Source organism: Pongo abelii, chromosome 4 (genome assembly GCF_028885655.2).
Source record: "Pongo abelii isolate AG06213 chromosome 4, NHGRI_mPonAbe1-v2.0_pri, whole genome shotgun sequence".
NCBI lineage: Eukaryota > Metazoa > Chordata > Mammalia > Primates > Hominidae > Pongo > Pongo abelii.
In genome coordinates, this window is record NC_071989.2 from 165,972,542 (window position 1) to 165,990,358 (window position 17,817).

A 17,817-nucleotide genomic window follows, 5' to 3' on the forward strand; every position below is an offset into this window, starting at 1 on the left:
CTTGGGCCTAAGGCAGGTATTAGTCTCAGGGCAGCATGACCTTGGGTATATTCTGTAGTTGTTTTAGTCCTTCGCAGACCCTGGACCAAATTCTTCTGTCGATGGTCCTTTTACCCCCTAATGTTAGACGCTGTATTTCCTAACAAGCAAGGCAAACTCGCTGACATTCACAGGAGAAATCCCAGCCCCGGAATCTCACAACTCCCTGGGATCGAAGGTGGTCAGGAAGGGGTTCTCAGACAAGCACAGTGGCCCTTCTCTTTGTGTCCCTTCTCCTTGTGTCCCTCTTAATCATGTGTGTTTAGGGTTGGCTTTATTATTATTAATAATATTTTTCTAAAACTCAGCTTTTAGTGTTTTTGTTCACCTCTACTGTGATGTTTTATTTTGCTTTGTTTTTTGCTTTATGTCTGCCTTTGTAACTCTCAGTCCCTCTGTTCTCATTTCTGTGGGCTGATTTTTGTTCTCTTAAGGTTTTTGAGTGTAACATTAACTTCATTTAGTTCCACTTTTCTTTCAGCTAAATGTGTTGAAGGCATTTATTAGTGCTTTCCATCTTTCATTTCTAAATATCTTATCATTTCTATTTGAATTCCTCTTTAGTTATGAATGACCTTGAAGTGTGTCTTATAAATTTTCAAAGGTATGGGATTTTATTGCTACAGTTTGCATTATTGATTTCTAATTTCATTTTGCATTATATTTAATAATCAGTGAGTGTGACTTGTAGGCCATCATTTTTTAAGAAACTTGTGGGAACCTGATTTATAGCCTAAATCATGATTAGTTTTTAAGCAGTGTTTCACGTATGTTTGGGGGGAAAAATGAGTATTCTGTTTGCTGGGTGCTGAGTTCTTAAAATAGGAATTAGCTCGAGTTGGGTAACTGTGCTGTTCAGATTCTCTTCAGCTTCTAATCCTGCCAAACATACTATCAAAGCAGCTGTGCTGTGCCAGGGCTGATTTGTTTGATGTGGCTCACAAAACATACCCAGGTCAAGGAAGACAGTGGCTCCTCCATCTTTGCAAAGAAGGTTGATTTGCAGGAATTGAGTTATTTTAATCCCAGTTTAATTAGCCTGAAAACCTGGGCTCTGGTTTTCAGTTGATTATCTTGGCTGTCACGATCATGGATAATTGTATTGCATGGTAATTTAAGAGTGGAACTCATAAATATCCTTATGAAGAACAAAAGGTGGAGAAACTAACCATGAGCTGTGTCCTCACATCCACTTGAGGTCCCTCACTCGTGGTCACGTGGCTGTGTGGGCATCACATAACTTCTCTGAGCCTTGATTTTTCATCAGTTATATGGATAGGGTACCATCTTCCATGTTGATCACAGAGGGTGGTGGTGAGGGTCAACCAAGTGCACACAAAATACTTTGTTAGCCATAAAGAGATCCTGAGATATAAAAGATACACGTTGAGAGCACCTTGGGAAGAAGTGGTGAGTGGAAGTGGCCTCAATGCATTTTAACTCTCTTTATTCTCCCAAAGGATGCTGGACATGGTGCAGTTAAGAGGAATTTTAGAGGCCCCTGAAATTCTCCACTGACCTTGTCTTCCTTCCCCTCAGTGCAGAATACAGAAACTGCAGCCATGACCACGCACGTCACCCTGGAAGATGCCCTGTCCAACGTGGACCTGCTTGAAGAGCTTCCCCTCCCCGACCAGCAGCCATGCATCGAGCCTCCACCTTCCTCCATCATGTACCAGGTAATGGAAATGGCAGATAGCACCAGGGGGCCCAGGAATTCTGGGGATCCCCTAAGAAAGTTTGCCCTAAGGCAGAGGGAAGGGGAGGTCTGCATCTAGAAGGTGAAATGTTGTGAGCTGATGGAGTCCCTTGTGCACTGGTAGAGCCGAGTATAAGGAACAGATTAGCTACTAAATGTGCCGCAGGACTGTTTCCCTTCCTCCCCCAGGGAAGTCTTGTTGATCTGCTTTGACCCCAAATACCTTCCGGGCTATTCTTGCTGCTGTACCAACCAAGGTTTTGGCAGCTCTGGCCTCATGAATTAAATATTGCAATTTAGAAACCCCAGAGCCTGCCTGGGTAATTACTTTTCCTTCATGCATGTGAGGAGGGCACTACAACACCCCATAGCAGCTCATGGCTCAGGGAAGCTGGTTGCAGTTGTTTGCTTTTGCCTAAGAGAGCAGAGCTTGCGATAAACCACCATCAGATTGTTCCAAACTATGACCTATCAGGGCCGGGAGTCAGTATAGCCCCTTGTCTGGGTGTGCCAGACCAGATGCCATGTTAAGAAAGGATATGCTAATTTGAAAGTCTTAGCTGTGTTTGACCTTTTGATAGTTCTCAGACTGCTACAGGAGACTAAATATAAATACATAATAAATTCTTAAATTTCATTCAGTGGATGTATGAAGCATATGCTTGAAGGTTCGGCCCATAAACTTCATTGATTCACATCTTTTGACCCAGATTAAAATTTTAATTATATAAATATCTTTTTTATTATAAGCAATACAGAAAAGTATACAAAAAAGTATACAAAAACGTAAATTTTTTCTATAACTAGGAGTATATATACCTTTTTTACCTAATATACATATATATGTGTGTGTGTGTATAGATACATACATATATATATATTTTTTTTTTTTACCAAAAGAGAACCATACTATATTTATTGCTTTATGAGTTGGCTTTTTAACTTCAAATTTATTATGGATATTTTTCCATGACAATACCACAATACTACCACATGAGGCTTAGCCACCTCATGGTACTTAAAAGTCCATTTATGGATATGCTATTTTATGTATATATATATATTTAGCCTTTCACTGTTGATGGATATTTGGGTTGTTTACAGTTTGTTTTAATCACAAAAAACTGCCACAGTAATTATTCTTGTGCTTATATATCCACACCCTTGGGTGAGTATTTCTGGAAGTGCCGAATCAAAGCAATGCACATCTTAACTTTTAGCAGCTATTTGGGCTTCTGGAGTTTAAGCATCTGCTTCTGAAGCTCAGCTGAGTGAACCTGATTACTGATGGGAAGCAGACGGCGGGCCCTGTCATCGCCAGCTCCTGCCCAGTGTGATTGAGAGTGGGACCTTGTGGGGAAGGGGTGAGATGAAAGGTGACGCAGCAGGAGGTTTCCACAGAGAGCTTGCGTTGTTTGTTGGCAGCAGTTTGCCCTCTGGACACCCAGCCAACTTGGAACTGTTTTCTAACAACCAAAATGTTCCTGTCCTCTAATTCCACAGGCTAACTTTGACACAAACTTTGAGGACAGGAATGCATTTGTCACGGGCATTGCAAGGTACATTGAGCAGGCTACGGTCCACTCCAGCATGGTAAGTCTCTGTGACCCACGTGTGCAGACATGCTCCCTGCTGGGCTGGCAGGGGCCGCGGGCAGCTTCTCACGCCAGAGGCATGTGCTCAGCTACTCTAAGAACCCCCTGCCTCAGTCAGAATCATCTGCTTAAGCCCACTCTTACATTCTGCCCCATCCCCTCTTGGTGCCTAGAAACATACAGTTCCCCTTTATCATCCAGCTTTGCGAATCCTACTCGACTGTTAGGGCCCAACTTAGTCTCCACTACTCACTTCCCTGAGCTCCTATAGCTTTTTGGGTTAACATGTGATTGGATCTTGCCTTGTTTATAGGTTAACGAATGTGTGGAATTTTGTCTCTTGAGCAGAGCAAAAGGTTCCTTGAAAAAGGGACATTGGCTTTGGTTTTGGAATAACAGTTACTCAAAAAAGCTGATGGCCTAAATCATTTGCATATAGGGCCAGTTATTATTTTCTCTCTTAGAGTCTGATTCATCTGTGGTGGGCTCCTCCCCTTCTCTGTTGGGCTTCCATTGATTTTATTCTCATGCAGCACTGCAATTTAAAGAATTCCAAATTCCGTGTTCATAGACCCTGCCTGTGGTTCCATAAACCCTGCCTGTGGCTCCATAGACCTTTGACACTATATGTCTTAGCTCATTTTGTGATGCTATAACAAGGAAACTGCAGACTGGGTAATTTATAATAAACAGAAGTTTAGGCGGAGTATGGTAGCTCATGCCCATAACCCCAGCACTTTGGGAGGCTGAGGTAGGAGGATCCCTTGAGCCCAGGAGTTCGAGACCAGCCTGGGCAACATGGCAAGACCCTGTCTCTACAAAAAATTTAAAAATTAGCTGGGTGAGGTGGCACACACCTATAGTCACAGCTACGTGGGAGGCTCAGGTGGGAGGATTGCTTGAGCCCAGGAAGTTGAGGCTGCAGTGAGCCATGATCGTACCACTGCACTCCAGCCTGGGAAACAGAGCAAGACTCTATCTCAAAAAAACAGGAGTAGTGGCTTATTGGCTTATGATTATGGAGGCTGGAAAGTCCAAGATTGAGGGGGCAGTATCTGGTGAGAGCCTTCTTACTGTATCATATCATGGCAGAAGGCATGACATGGGTGGCAGAGAGAGGGAAAGGGTCCAAACTCATCCTTTATGAGGAACCCACCCCCATAATAACAGCATTAATTCTTTCATGGGGGTAGAGCCCTCATGACCTGATCACCTCTTAAAGGTCCCACCTCTCAACACTGTTGCACTGGAGATTTAAGTTTCTAACACATGAACTTTGGGGAACACACTCCAACCATAGCACTGTATCGGTTGTCTCCCGTAACCTCATGTTGACAAACCCTGCTCATTCATTCAATAAGTATTGTGTGGCTGGTGCCCACAGAGGACTGTGTAAATGCTGGAAAGGTATGCAAGGACAGATAGGGGCCAGTCCTGATCCTCAGTGAGTCAAGTGGGAAATTGACAAGGTTACCGTTTATCGAATGCTTTTTCTATACAGATATTTTAGGTGCATTGTCTCATTTGCTCCTCACATCAACCCTGTGAGGTAGGTTCTATTATCATATTCATTTTGCCGATGGGGAAAACTAGAGCCCAGAAAAATTACATAACTTACTCAGGGTCCTGCAGCTGACAAGTGACAGCTCTAGATCAAGGTCTGCCTGACTACAAAACCTTTGCTCCAGACTATGCCTTGCAGACAAACAAAAATACACGAAGTTAAGGGTAAATGTCATGGTAAAAGTTCAAAGTTCTGTGTTTTTGAAGGAACCTTGAGAGAGTCAGAGAAAACTTGATGTAGGAAGTGGCTTTTGTGTGAGGCCTTGTAGGAGGATAATGATACCTTGTAGATACAGTATACTTTAAAATATATGTAAGGCATTTTCATATTATATTATTGGGGCTTTATAACAGCCCTGTGACTTGCAAAGGGATCATTATATCCATTTTAGGGATGAGAAAACTGAGGCCTAGAAAAGTTAATAAGCAGGTTGCTCATGATCCCACAACCAGTAAATCACAGGACTGGACCTGAAATCCAGGACTGACTCTCAGTCCTGATCTCTTTCTCCTGTTCCGTGCTGTCTCACACAGTTAGAATTTTACCAGTCAGAGATGAGATGGGGAGAGCGCACCATGTGGAAGAGCCGGTGTGAGCAAAGGCACAGGGCAAAGATTTTCAAGGAGTGACTGGTTTGGACTGTAAAGTACATATAGGGATATTGTTTACAGATTCCCTACAAATAAAGGGTTGGGGCATAGAGGGTGTAGTCGTTTGCTTGGATACCATAACAAAATGCCACAGACTAGATGGTTTAAACAGCAAAAATGTATTTCCACCCCGTTCTGGAGGTTAGAAGTCCAAGATCAAGGTGTCCGTAGGTTCGGTTTTTCCTCAGACTTTTTTCCTTGGCTCCCAGATGGCTGCTTCTCTCTGCATGCTCGCATGGTCTCTTCTCTGTGTGAACACATCTCTGGCACCTTCTTTCTGTGTGTCCAAATTTCCTCTTTTTATAAGGACACCAGTCAGATGAGATCAGGGCCCTCTCTAATGGCCTCATTTTAACTTAATTACCTCTTTAAAGGCCCTGTCTCCAAATACAGTCACATTCTGAGGTCCTGTGGGGTTAGGGATTCAATATATAAATTTGGGGGGCACACAATTCAGCCCATAACAGAAGGCTTTAGTTTATTTAATAAAAAATTAAAAGCAATGGAAAAATCTTCATCCTTAGAAGAAATGTGAACAGGACGCTGCTTGCGGGACAGATTCCATGTGTTAGTCGTATGTAGAACGAGTTGCAGGTAGGAATGAGGCAAATAAATTAGTCAAGATAATTAAAGTTATCTACACTATAGGCATTCAAGGCCAAATTAGGGTGATGGCACTGGGGTACAGCTAAGAGGATATGGATGTGAGGGACACTGGCTTAGCAGTCAGCTGGGACTGCACTGACTGAGTTCCCAGGAAGACCAGGTCAAGACACCAACAGAGCAGTTGGAAGGAGGGGTTAGGTTGGAGAGTGATAGTGTTCATTTTCTGTTGCTGCCCTAACAGAGTGTCACAAACTTAGTGGCTTAGAAAAACACTGATTTATTTGCTTATAATTCTGTAGGTCAGAAGTCCGACATGGGTCTTACTGAGTTAAAATCAGGGTGCCAGCAGGGCCGCATTCCTTCTGCAGGCTCCAGGAGAAAGTCTGTTCCCTTGCCTTTTCCAGCTTCTAGAGGTGTCTACATTCCTTAACTCGTGGCCCCCAGCCAGCAGTGACATCACTCTGATCTCTGCCTGCATCTTCAAATCTCCTTCTCTGACTCTCCTGCCTCCCTCTTTTGCTTATGAATACCTTGTGTTTACACTGGGTTCCCCAGGATAATCCAGAATCACCACCACCACCCGCCTACCCCCATTGCAAGGCTCTTAACTTGGTCATATCTGCAAATTGCCTCCTTCCATGTGAAGGAACATTCACAGGCACCAGGGATTAGGATGCAGACATCTTTGGGGGACCATAATTCTGCCTACACAGGGAGAGTGTTGATGTGGCTTAGGCATGAGTCATGAGTGGCATGCAATGCTGACATTCCTGGATAACACCAAAATCTCCCTTCAGTCAACAGTGACTTCCTCATGCCTTCCCCAGTCTTTCTAGGGTAGCTTATCAGCAGCAATGTAGGCATATGAGATGCTCATCTTCTTGTATGTCTCCTGTCCCCACTTGGGCAAGGTAAATCTCTCAAAGGGCAGGAGAAAAGAGGAGGAGGGGAAGTGCGTAAACCACATAATTGACGAACTATATGGAAGAGTTGAGGGTTCTTTGCTGGGGTGAGATGGGGGCTGAGTGATCACTGGATCTGTCACTACATAAAATTTGAGCTAGACTCACATTGGGTTTAAGTCATGGACTTTCAGAATATTAGAAATGTAAAGGACCTTAGAGATCCTTAGTCCTGAAGCTGTCAATGTGGGATGCACAAGAGAATCAACCTGGGGATTGTTTAAAAACACCAGTGCCCCACACCATCCCCAGGGATAAATATTTAGTTAATCTGGGGCATGGCTTAGGCATCAAAGTTCCCCAGGTGACTCTAATATACAGCCAGGGTTGAACACGAATGATTCAGGCCAACTCTTTACCTCCAAGTAAGGAAACTAAGACATTACAAGTTAAAAGATGGGCCCAAGAAGAGTGAGGACCAGAACTCGAGTTTCCCAAGACCCCACCCAGGGCTCTTTCCACCACACCATCCTAACCTCTACATTCCAGCATAATTACATGACAGATCTGGCTGATGGCCAAACTGTCCGTAGGGCAGAGTTCACATTCTTCTTGTTCACTGCAGCACAAAGCACAGAGCCTGGGACCCATGAGTGCCCAGTTAAACATTCACTGAATGCATGAGTTGGAATTAACACCCATCGGCAGGCAGGTTGGTGCTAAAAGTAGACACGTATTCCTTACATGACTCTAACTTCCCCTTTTTGACATGTGTTCTGAGGCAGATGACTGCGGGACCCACGGGCTTGATTGGTTCTCCCTGGTCTCAAGGACAACATGTTACTCATTTTTAAAGTTCTCTAAATTAATCATTGAAAGTGTGACTTGTCAATGACATTTGCTGTTGAAAACAGAACTGTCATAAGTAAATTGATCTGCTGTTGTACTAATAAGATATTATGAAATGGTGATATGTGGATTTAAAAATAAAGTTCATTTTTTAATATAGATATAAACATTTATAAAAAGAGATGGCCTAGTAAAATTCTTTCTTTGTTGATTTTTTTTCAAGGTGTATTTCCATTTAAAGTGTACAATTCAGTAGTTTTTAGCATATTCACAATGTTATACAGCCACGGCTACTACCTAATTTTCATCACCCCTAAAAGATACCCTGGACCTGTTAGCAGTCAATCCCAATTCCTCTCACCCCGCCACCTCCTGGCAGTCACTAATATACTTTCTGTTTCTATGGATTTGCCTATTTTCATCTAAATAAATAATCCAATATGGACCTTTTGTGTCTGGCTTCTTTTGCTTAGCATAATGTTTTCTTTCTTTTTCTTTTTTCTTTTTTTCTTTTTATTTTTATATTTTTGAGACGAGTTTTGCTCTTATTGCCCAGGCTGGAGTGCAATGGCACGATCTTGGCTCACTGCAACCTCCACCTCCAGGATTCAAGCGATTCTTCTGCCTCAGCCTCCCGAGTAGCTGGGATTATAGGCATGCGCCACCACGCCCGGCTAGCTTTGTATTTTTAGTAGAAACAGGGTTTCTCCATGTTCGTCAGGCTGGCCTCGAACTCCTGACCAAAGGTGATCCACTTGCCTCGGCCTCCCGAAGCGCTGGGATTACAGACGTGAGCCACTGCGCCTGGCCAGCATAATATTTTCAAAGTTAATCCACGTGGTAGCTCATTACTTTGTATTGCCAAATAATTAATTGTATGGATATGCCACATTTTATTTATCCATCCATCCATTGATGGACATTCTGGTTATTGGGCTATTTTGAATAATGCTGCTATGAACATTTGTGTTACATGCAAATCTTGAATCTACACATTTTTCTGTGTGGACATATGTTTTCAGTTCTCTTGGGTATACACATACCCAAGAATTACTGGGTCGAATGTAACTCTGTGGTTAACGTGTTGTGACACTGCCAGATTATTTTCCTTACTCACTTCACAGATTACCAAGAGTATGTGTATGTGTTCCATTTAATTCTCATAAAATTCTATGAGATTATTATTATTATTATTATTATTATTATCATGAGTTAACAGATGACTAAGTGGAGAATTTTAGGATAAGTGATTTACAGTAGACTAAAGGGCTAATAAGTGATGAAGCTGGGATTTGAGCCCAGATATGTATGTATGTATATATGTATGTATGTATGTATGTATGTTTGTTTGTTTGAGATGGAGTCTTGCTCTGTTGCCCAGGCTGGAGTGCAATGGTGCAATCTAAGCTCATTGCAGCCTCTGCCTCCCGAGTTCATGCAAGTCTCCTGCCTCAGCCTCCGGAGTAGCTGAGATTGCAGGCACCCGCTACCACACCTGGCTAATTTTTGTATTTTTAGTAGAGACGGGGTTTTGCCATTTTGGCCAGGCTCATCTTGAACTCCTGAGGTCAGATGATCCATCCACTTCAGCCTTTCAAAGTGCTAGGATTACAGGTGTGAACCACCACGCCCAGCCTTGAGCCCAGGTATTTGGACCTTGAGTTTAGGTCTCTTTCCACAGTAGCAATTCCTCAGTGAGATGAGTCATCACTGTATTTTTTCACGTTCTTTTTTCATGCTGTTGTTGGTTTTCCCATCTGCTCTGCTTATTATTAAAAATTGATATTAATCATTTTCCTGCTTATGAGATAGTACATGGGCTGTTATAAAAGTGTGAAAATTATAGTGCTATATGACTTTTTAAAAAGTGACGCAAAACAATCCAGCCTCACAGAGAGCTTGCACTGAAAAAATTTCAGTGCAACATGCATCAAGCTATGAATAACAGCTTGGTGCATGTTGCACTGAAAATTGTTTTCAATACATAATAATGTAATCACCTGACGGGTTTTTCCTGTCCACTGCACAGACAAAACCGATTCACTGAGACAGTGGTATTGCAGTAAAGAAAGAGTTTAATCAATATGAGGCTGGCCACAAAGGAGACAGTTATTATGCAAATCAGTCTCCCCAAAGGCTTAGAGGTTAGACTTTTTCCAGGATAGTTTGGTGGGCATGGGGCTAGGGAATGAGTGCTGATTGATTGGGGATGCAGTCATGGAGTGTGGAAAACAGGCCTCATGTGCTGAGGCTGCATCTGGGTGGGGGCCATTGGACCAGTCGAGTCCCAAAAGTCCAAGTGGAGTCAGTCTGAAGAACTTCTCAAAAGACCAGTCTTACATTCTACAATAGTGTTGGTATTGGTAAGAGCAATTGGGGAAGGCACAAATCTTGTGACCTCTGGCCACATGAGTCCTGAGTAGTAAGGGATTATGGAAAGTATGCCTACATCTTAAGCAGAATTCACACACCTCTCATAATCCTAACCTTGTGGCCTTTCATTAGTTTTACAAAGGCAGTTTAGTTTTGGAAAGGGCTATTATCATCCTTGCTTTAAGGTTAAATTGTTGACGAAATTCCTCCCAAAGTTAGCTTAGCCTACATCCAGGAATGACCAAGGACAGCTTGGAGGTTAGAAGCAAGATGGAGTCAACTATGTCAGATTTCTCTCACTGTCATAATCTTTGCAAAGGCAGATTTGATAATATACTTTCATAACTATTTCTGTTTTGTTTTTTAACCTATCTGCTGTACATACTGTTTTGCTAGTTGCTTATTTTCTTGCTAACATTATATCTAGGGGGCACATAGCTCTGCCCCATTCTTTCTAAGGTAGCCATCCATCTGTTTGGGAAGATGTGGCCTGAGGATGAGTTCTTCTCAAACTCATTGTGTATGTGAGTCATCTGGGAATTTTGTTGAAATGCACATTCTTATTGCAGAGGCCCAGGGAGGGACCTGAGATTCTCCATTTCCAGTAAGGTCCCCAAGTGATGTCCGTGCTGCGGGTCCATGGACCATACCATAAGTAGTGAGGATCTGGGAGCTTTTGAAGCCTGGTGGCACCCGTCTGGTTCCTCCCTGCTAAGGCTGTTTTACCATTTCAGAATGAGATGCTGGAGGAAGGACATGAGTATGCAGTCATGCTGTACACCTGGCGCAGCTGTTCCCGGGCCATTCCCCAGGTGAGACTGTCCTTGTTGTGTGTTTCTTTCCCCTCCAGAGGGCATTACTAACCCCTACTTCATCCCCAAACCAGAGAGCTGAGCTTTTTTTTCCACATGGTAGGGAGTAAAGCAGGTCCTCTTATCCAAGGAAGAACCTGGAAGACATTCAGAGAGCTTCCCATGAAAGTGATGACAGGGACGCATGTCGAGGGACTTAAAACACATTTGTTCAATATATTTTATTTCCAAAGCAGTATATGGTAACTACATGACACCAAAACCACTGCAGAGGGTATGAAGTAAAAAGCAAGTTATTCCCACTGCCTCACCCCAACCACCCAAACCCACCTCCCGCCATACGATGGTCATGTACACTTTGTGACATATTCTTCTGGATCTTTTTCCTGGCATGAATATTATTTTGTACATTATTATTTACAAAAATGTTTTGTGTTTATATTGTTCTGCCGCTTGCTTTTTTCCCACTTAATTACTGACTTTTGTTATGTTGACACACATACAGATATTTTTATTACCATCAGTACCATCATCATGTAATTAGTGGGTCCCATGGCAACAAAATCAGCAAGCCACAGGTGTGTAAAGTAAACAGAAACTATTCCTCTCCCTTCCTTCTAATTCTAGGCCCCAGCAACAACTACTATTAACAATTTGGTTTGCATCCTTTCAGATTTTCTATGTCTGTCTTATATATGAGCACACATGCTGTTTTGTTTCACTTAACAAAAATGGGACCTGATTATTCTGTCACTTTTTTCACCTGTTTGTGGTGACTTTGTTTCCTGGTTACATAGAACTGTCTCATTCCTTCTAACAGCTCACAGTGATATTATGGGATTGCAGCATATTTTATCCACTTAATCGTCGACTGGTGGGTATTTAGCATGATGCTGCCACTTTAAGACTTTCTAAGCAATAGTGTGAAAAATGTCCCTGTGCTTACCTTGGCTCGCTCTTCAGATCCCGTGTATCCATTAGCAGCCTTGGCGTGTGCGTTGTGAGGATGTCTGCCATGGGATTCTGATGTGCACACTGGTGAAAACTGCAGAGCAGGGGAAATGGGCCTGGGTAGGTCTAGGGGAGCTTTGTCCCAGGTGTATCCAGAACAATGGAAAGAACATTTCTCTCTGCTTAGAATCCAGCTGGACTCCGCTAGAGTGTGGACAGGGGAAAGACTGAAGGAGGGAGAGCTTGCAGATCAATGTGAACATGTCAGTAGCTCACGGACAGGGCACAGAACTGAGAAAAAGGAAGGAGGGTTCTGTTCTTGGGACCAACTGGTTCCTTTCCTGCAGCCAATGTCTGGGGAGCACTTCTGCCCCCTGCCAGATTGGTGAAGCAGGGGCTACCCAAGTCTCCTCTCACCAGGATGAGCATATCAGTTATCATCCAAAATCAGGTATATTTGAGAGTGAAAAAGGGCCCTATTAATAAGACAGCAGGGCCGTGCATGGTGGCTCACACCTGCAATCCCAGCAGTTTGGGAGGCTGAGGTGGGAGGATTGCTTGAGCCCAAGAGTTCAAGACCAGCCTGGGCAACATAGCGAGATGCCATCCCTACACAAACTACAAAAATTAGCTGGATGTGGTGGTGCATGCCTGAAGTCCTACCTACTTGGCAGGCTGAGTTGAGAGGATCACTTGAGCCTGGGAGGTTGAGGTTTCAGTGAGCCATGATCATGCCACTGCACTCTAGCCTGGACAACAGAGCAAGACCCTGTCTCAAAAACAAAACAAAACAAAAAGCAGTAATAAGACAACAGGTGTAAACCAGGACTTCCTGGGCAAACCGGGATGTGTGTGTCCCCACCATCCCCCACAGGTGAAATGCAATGAGCAGCCCAACCGAGTAGAGATCTATGAGAAGACAGTGGAGGTGCTGGAGCCGGAAGTCACCAAGCTCATGAAGTTCATGTATTTTCAGGTGAGTGGGGAGGGGCAGGTCTGCATCTGGAGAACTGAAAAGGCCCCTAGTTTTCTAACCACTGGGGTCTGCAGTTTTGTGCCATGTTATTTATTCACTAAGCAAATATTTTTTGACTGTGCCCTACACACCCCTGGGTGAGCAAGATGGATGAGTCTCCCCACCCTCGTGGAATTTTCATCCTAGTGAGTATGTGAGTGCGTTTTGTGTAGGAGGAGAGAGAGACAATAAGCAATACACATTAATATTCAGGGGATAATAAGTGCTATGAGTAAAATAACATTTTGAAAAAGTCTGGGTTATAGAGTGCCTGTGATGTGAGTGCTGCTTTAGGGACAGCCTCTCAGGAGGTGGCATTTGAGCTGAGACTCAAGAGAGAGAGAGAGGCTGACGTGTGATGACCAGGAGGAAAGGGTTTCAGGCAGAAGGTACCACAGAGGCAAAAGCCTTGAGGCTGAGGCTGGAAGGAGCTTGCTGTGTTTAAGAAAATGAAGTGCCTGGGTGTGAGGGAAATGGGAAGGTGGGGTGTGGATATGTAGCCTAGGTGGGGAGCATGGCCTTTGGAGGCAGAGAAGCCCAAGTCACATCTCTGGCCCTTTCACTCTCTAACTATGTGCTTGTGAGTTGTTTAACGTCTCTGACACCTTGGGGTTTTTCACCTTGCAAAGGACCGGCTTCACAGGTTTATAGTGAGAATAAATGAGGTCTGTTTGTAAAGAGCCAAGAAGGACCCTGGTCAGAGTAGGTTTCACAAATTGCAGCTGCTGTTAGCATCATGGACCTGCCTTCGGGAGCCCAAAATCTTTGGGAAGGCAGGGCCAAGAGAGAAGAACTATCCAGAAACTGATTAACTGTGAAACTGAGAGTCTCCTGACAAGAGGTATTTACAGAAGGGAGGATCTGGAATAATTTAGAACTCTGCTGTCCAGTGCCATAGCCATTAGCCACATGTGGGTACTTACATTAATTAAAAAGTGACAACATGAAAAACATAAAGATTAAAATTAAAAATAAGTAAAAATAAAATTTTAAAATCAAAGCACGAGGTAGGTTGAAAAAAAATAAAACGAGACAACATGAAAAATTCAATTCCTCAGTAATCCTAGGCACGTTGCAAGTGCTGAGTGGCCACGTGTGATGGTGGCTGTCATATTGGACAGTGCAGATATGGACCATTTTCATCCTCACAGAGTTTAGTTGGATTTAGACTCTGGAAGGAGAAAGTGTGACTTAGTTCAGTCTTTGAAGGAAAGGACTGACTGGCTGGTTGGGCCTCTCAGGCCCGTGGAAGCGGAGTGGAGCTCAATCGGGGCCATCATTTCTCTTCCCCCTTCCTTCCCTGCTTGCCTTTTCTTCCTCCTCTTTCTTTCTTGCTCTTTCTGGGTTACCTCAGTAGCCTCTTTTTGTTGTTGCTGTTCAACTGCCTTTTAAAATTTTTGGTACCAGTTTTATAGAGATATGCTTAACATATACCATATAATTTGCCCACTTAAAGTGGATAATTTAGCAGTTTTTAATATATTCACAGAGTTGTACATTCATCACGACAATCAGTTTTATTTATTTACTTATTTATTTTTGAGACAGTCTGTGTCTGTTGCTCAGGCTGGAGTGCAATGACACTATCTTGGCTCACTGCAACCTCAGCTTCCTGGGTTCAAGTGATTCTCCTGCCTCAGCCTCCCTCCTGAGTAGCCAGGACCACAGGTGTGTGCCACCACAACCAGCTAATTATATATATATATATTTAGTGGATAAGGGGTTTCTCCATGTTGGCCAGGCTGGTCTCGAACTCCTGGCCTCAAGTGATCCACCCACCTTGGTCTCCCAAAGTTCTGGGATTACAGACGTGAGCCACCACACCCGGCCCACAATCAATTTTAGAACATCTTCATTACCCCAAAAAGAAATCCCACACCCTTTGGCCATCACCCCATAATACCCTCATCTCCTCCCCCATCCCAGCCCAAGGCAACCACTAAGCTACTTTATGCCTCCATGGATTTGCCTATTCTGGACATTTCATATAAACTGAATCATATAACATGCGGTCTTTTGTGTCCATCTGGCTCTCTTCAGTTAGCATTATGTTTTTAAGGGTCATCCATGTTACAGCATGTGTCAGAATTTCATTCCTTTTTGGGACTGAATACTATTCCATTGTATGGATATACCACATTTTATCTATTCATTCATCAGTTGATGGACATTGGTTTATTTCCACTTTGGGGCTATTATGAAGAAACATTGATCATTCACATACAAGTTTTTGTGTGGACGTATGTTTTCATGTCTCTCAAGTAGAGACCTAGGAGTGGAATTGTTGGGTCAGATGGTAACCCCACCTTTAAGCCTTTAAATACCCACTTAACTATTCTCTCATGTCTATCTTTGCACCCTAGAGTCTGTTCTCCCCACAGCAGCCAATGTGACTCTTTTAAAATATAATTCAGGCCATGTTATCTGGCCTCAGAACCTCCCATATCTCCCCCACTCATGCAATGTCCAAGCCTGAGCCCTCACAAAGGCCTACAAGAGCCAGTGCCCTGACCTCATCTCTCTGCCTCCTTCCTGCACTCACTCCACTTCAGCCACCCTAGCTTCCTTCCCATCCCTGGAATATGCCTCAGGGCCTTCACACTGACCATCGAGTTACCCCATAAGCCTCTTTTCCCTCCTCTTTCAGCTTCTTTTCCTGAAAGTCACTTCTTGAGGATTCCATCTCTGATCTTCCTGCTTAGAAGGACAACCCCTCTGAGCCCTTCTCCTCAAGCTTTCCTTCTTTATTTTTCTCCATAGCACACACCACGTTCTAATAGATCTATGTATTGTTTTCTGTCTTCTCTCACTAGAATGTAAACTCCTAGGCCAGGCGTGGTGGCTCATGCCTGTAATCCCAGCACTTTCGGAGGCCGAGGCAGGCAGATCACTTGAGGTCAGGAGTTCGAGACCAGCCTGGCCAATATGGTGAAATCCAGTCTCTACTAAAAATACAAAAACTTAGCTGGGCATGGTGGTAATCTCACCTACCTAGGAGGCATGGGCAGGAGAATCACTTGAACCCGAGAGGCGGAGGTTGCAGTGAGCCGAGATTGCACCACTGCACTCCAGCCTGGGTAACAGTGAAACTCCATCTCCAAAACAAAACAAAACAAAAAACTAGAATGTAAGTTCCTGAAGGCAGAATTTGCTTGCTTGCCTGTTTTTCTCTTTTGTTTCCTGCTCTACCCCAGGACCTAGAATGGTGCCTGGCACATAGTAGATGGCCATTAAATAGCTACTGGGTGAATGAACCTCTTTTCCTCTCTGCATGTCTCTCACTCTTGGTCTCTACCTTCTTATCGACTGGTACCTGAAACTGTCCTAGGTGCTGGGAATGCCAAAATGAATAAGACACAATGCTCAGCCAATGTATGTTGAATGAATGCGTTGGTTTGAGTCACTTGGGGACAGGTTCCAGGCTCCCCTCAAGAAATCAGCTTCAGGCCAGGCACAGTGGCTCATGCCTGTAATCAATCCCAGCACTTTGGGAGGCCAAGGCGGGTGGATCACGAGGTCACGAGATTGAGACCAGCCTGACCAACATGGTGAAACCCTGTCTCTACTAAAAATAGAAAAATTAGCTGGGCGTGGTGGCACGCGCCTATAATCCCAGCTACTCGGGAGGCTGAGGCAGGAGAATTGCTTGAACCTGGGAAGCGGAGGTTGCAGTGAGCCGAGATCGCGCCACTGCACTCCAGCCTGGTGACGAAATAAGACTCCGTCTCAAAAAAAAAAAAAAAAAAATCAGCTTCGGATTTAAGGACTCCTCTGAGAAAAATTGCCTGGCAGATTTGCCTTTCTCCAGAGGGCTGGCTCTGAGGAGGGCCCTAGAGGAGCCTGGACCCTGCCCCAACAAGGGAACACAGTGGACCTTACTCGCTGCCCCTCTGCCCCCAGCGCAAGGCCATCGAGCGGTTCTGCAGCGAGGTGAAGCGGCTGTGCCACGCCGAGCGCAGGAAGGACTTTGTCTCTGAGGCCTACCTCCTGACCCTGGGCAAGTTCATCAACATGTTTGCTGTCCTGGATGAGCTAAAGAACATGAAGTGCAGCGTCAAGAACGACCACTCTGCCTACAAGAGGTCAGGGCAACCTCCCCCTCTCCCCTTTCCCCATCCAGGCCCCTCCTCCAGGGCTGCCTGCCAAGTGGAGGAAGAGAATGGAGCCCCTCTCACCTGCTTTTTCTTTGATACCAAACTAGCCATCCCCCAAACATAGTGAGGCTTGGCCTGATTCAATGTGGTTTGAGGAACAGGGCATAGAGCTAGGCCTTGGAAGAACTTGATCTTTGTAGAGTTATATGTCTCAAGATGGAATCAAATCCTCAGTTCCCCCATCTCTGGAGCAGCAGCATTTTATGTTGCCCCATGTAATATGGGACCAGTAAGATCATCACCAAATGGTTACATTAGTCATTTTCTGCAAGAATCATAAAGCCAATTCAAACAGCGTATGTAAAAGAAGGAAATGAATTGGCTCACAGAAAGTCCAGGTACACCTGCACGCAGGCACTCGGATGACGATGTTAGCCTGAGTGCCTCCAGCTCTCAGCTCAACCTCCTCCTCTACATTGACTTCATTCTCAGGTCCGTGGTGGCTTCCAGCAGCTTTCCTCAGGCCAGTGCAGCAATCCCAGCTTCTAAGGAAGGACGGGATGCTTCTCCTTCCAAATACTTTCATGGAAGTCCCAGGGAGGATTGCCTTTGATCAGCTTGAGTCATATGCTAAACCTTCTATCAGTCACTGGAGGTGTAGAGGTGGA

General features: G+C 44.2%; 1 protein-coding gene across 5 annotated transcripts in view; it reads left to right on the forward strand.

Moving 5' to 3' along the window:
* The window catches only part of CYFIP2 (cytoplasmic FMR1 interacting protein 2), a 131,984-nt gene that overhangs the window by 17,721 nt on the left and 96,446 nt on the right, over positions 1–17,817 (forward strand). For 3 of the 5 annotated variants that reach the window (XM_024246705.3, XM_063723899.1, XM_054555118.2), the window contains exons 2-6: positions 1,584–1,718; positions 3,242–3,331; positions 11,012–11,089; positions 12,915–13,016; positions 16,956–17,137. In XM_024246705.3, coding sequence (XP_024102473.1) covers positions 1,602–1,718; positions 3,242–3,331; positions 11,012–11,089; positions 12,915–13,016; positions 16,956–17,137 — 569 coding nt within the window. In that variant the 5' untranslated portion in view covers positions 1,584–1,601. 5 annotated transcript variants of the gene reach the window in all.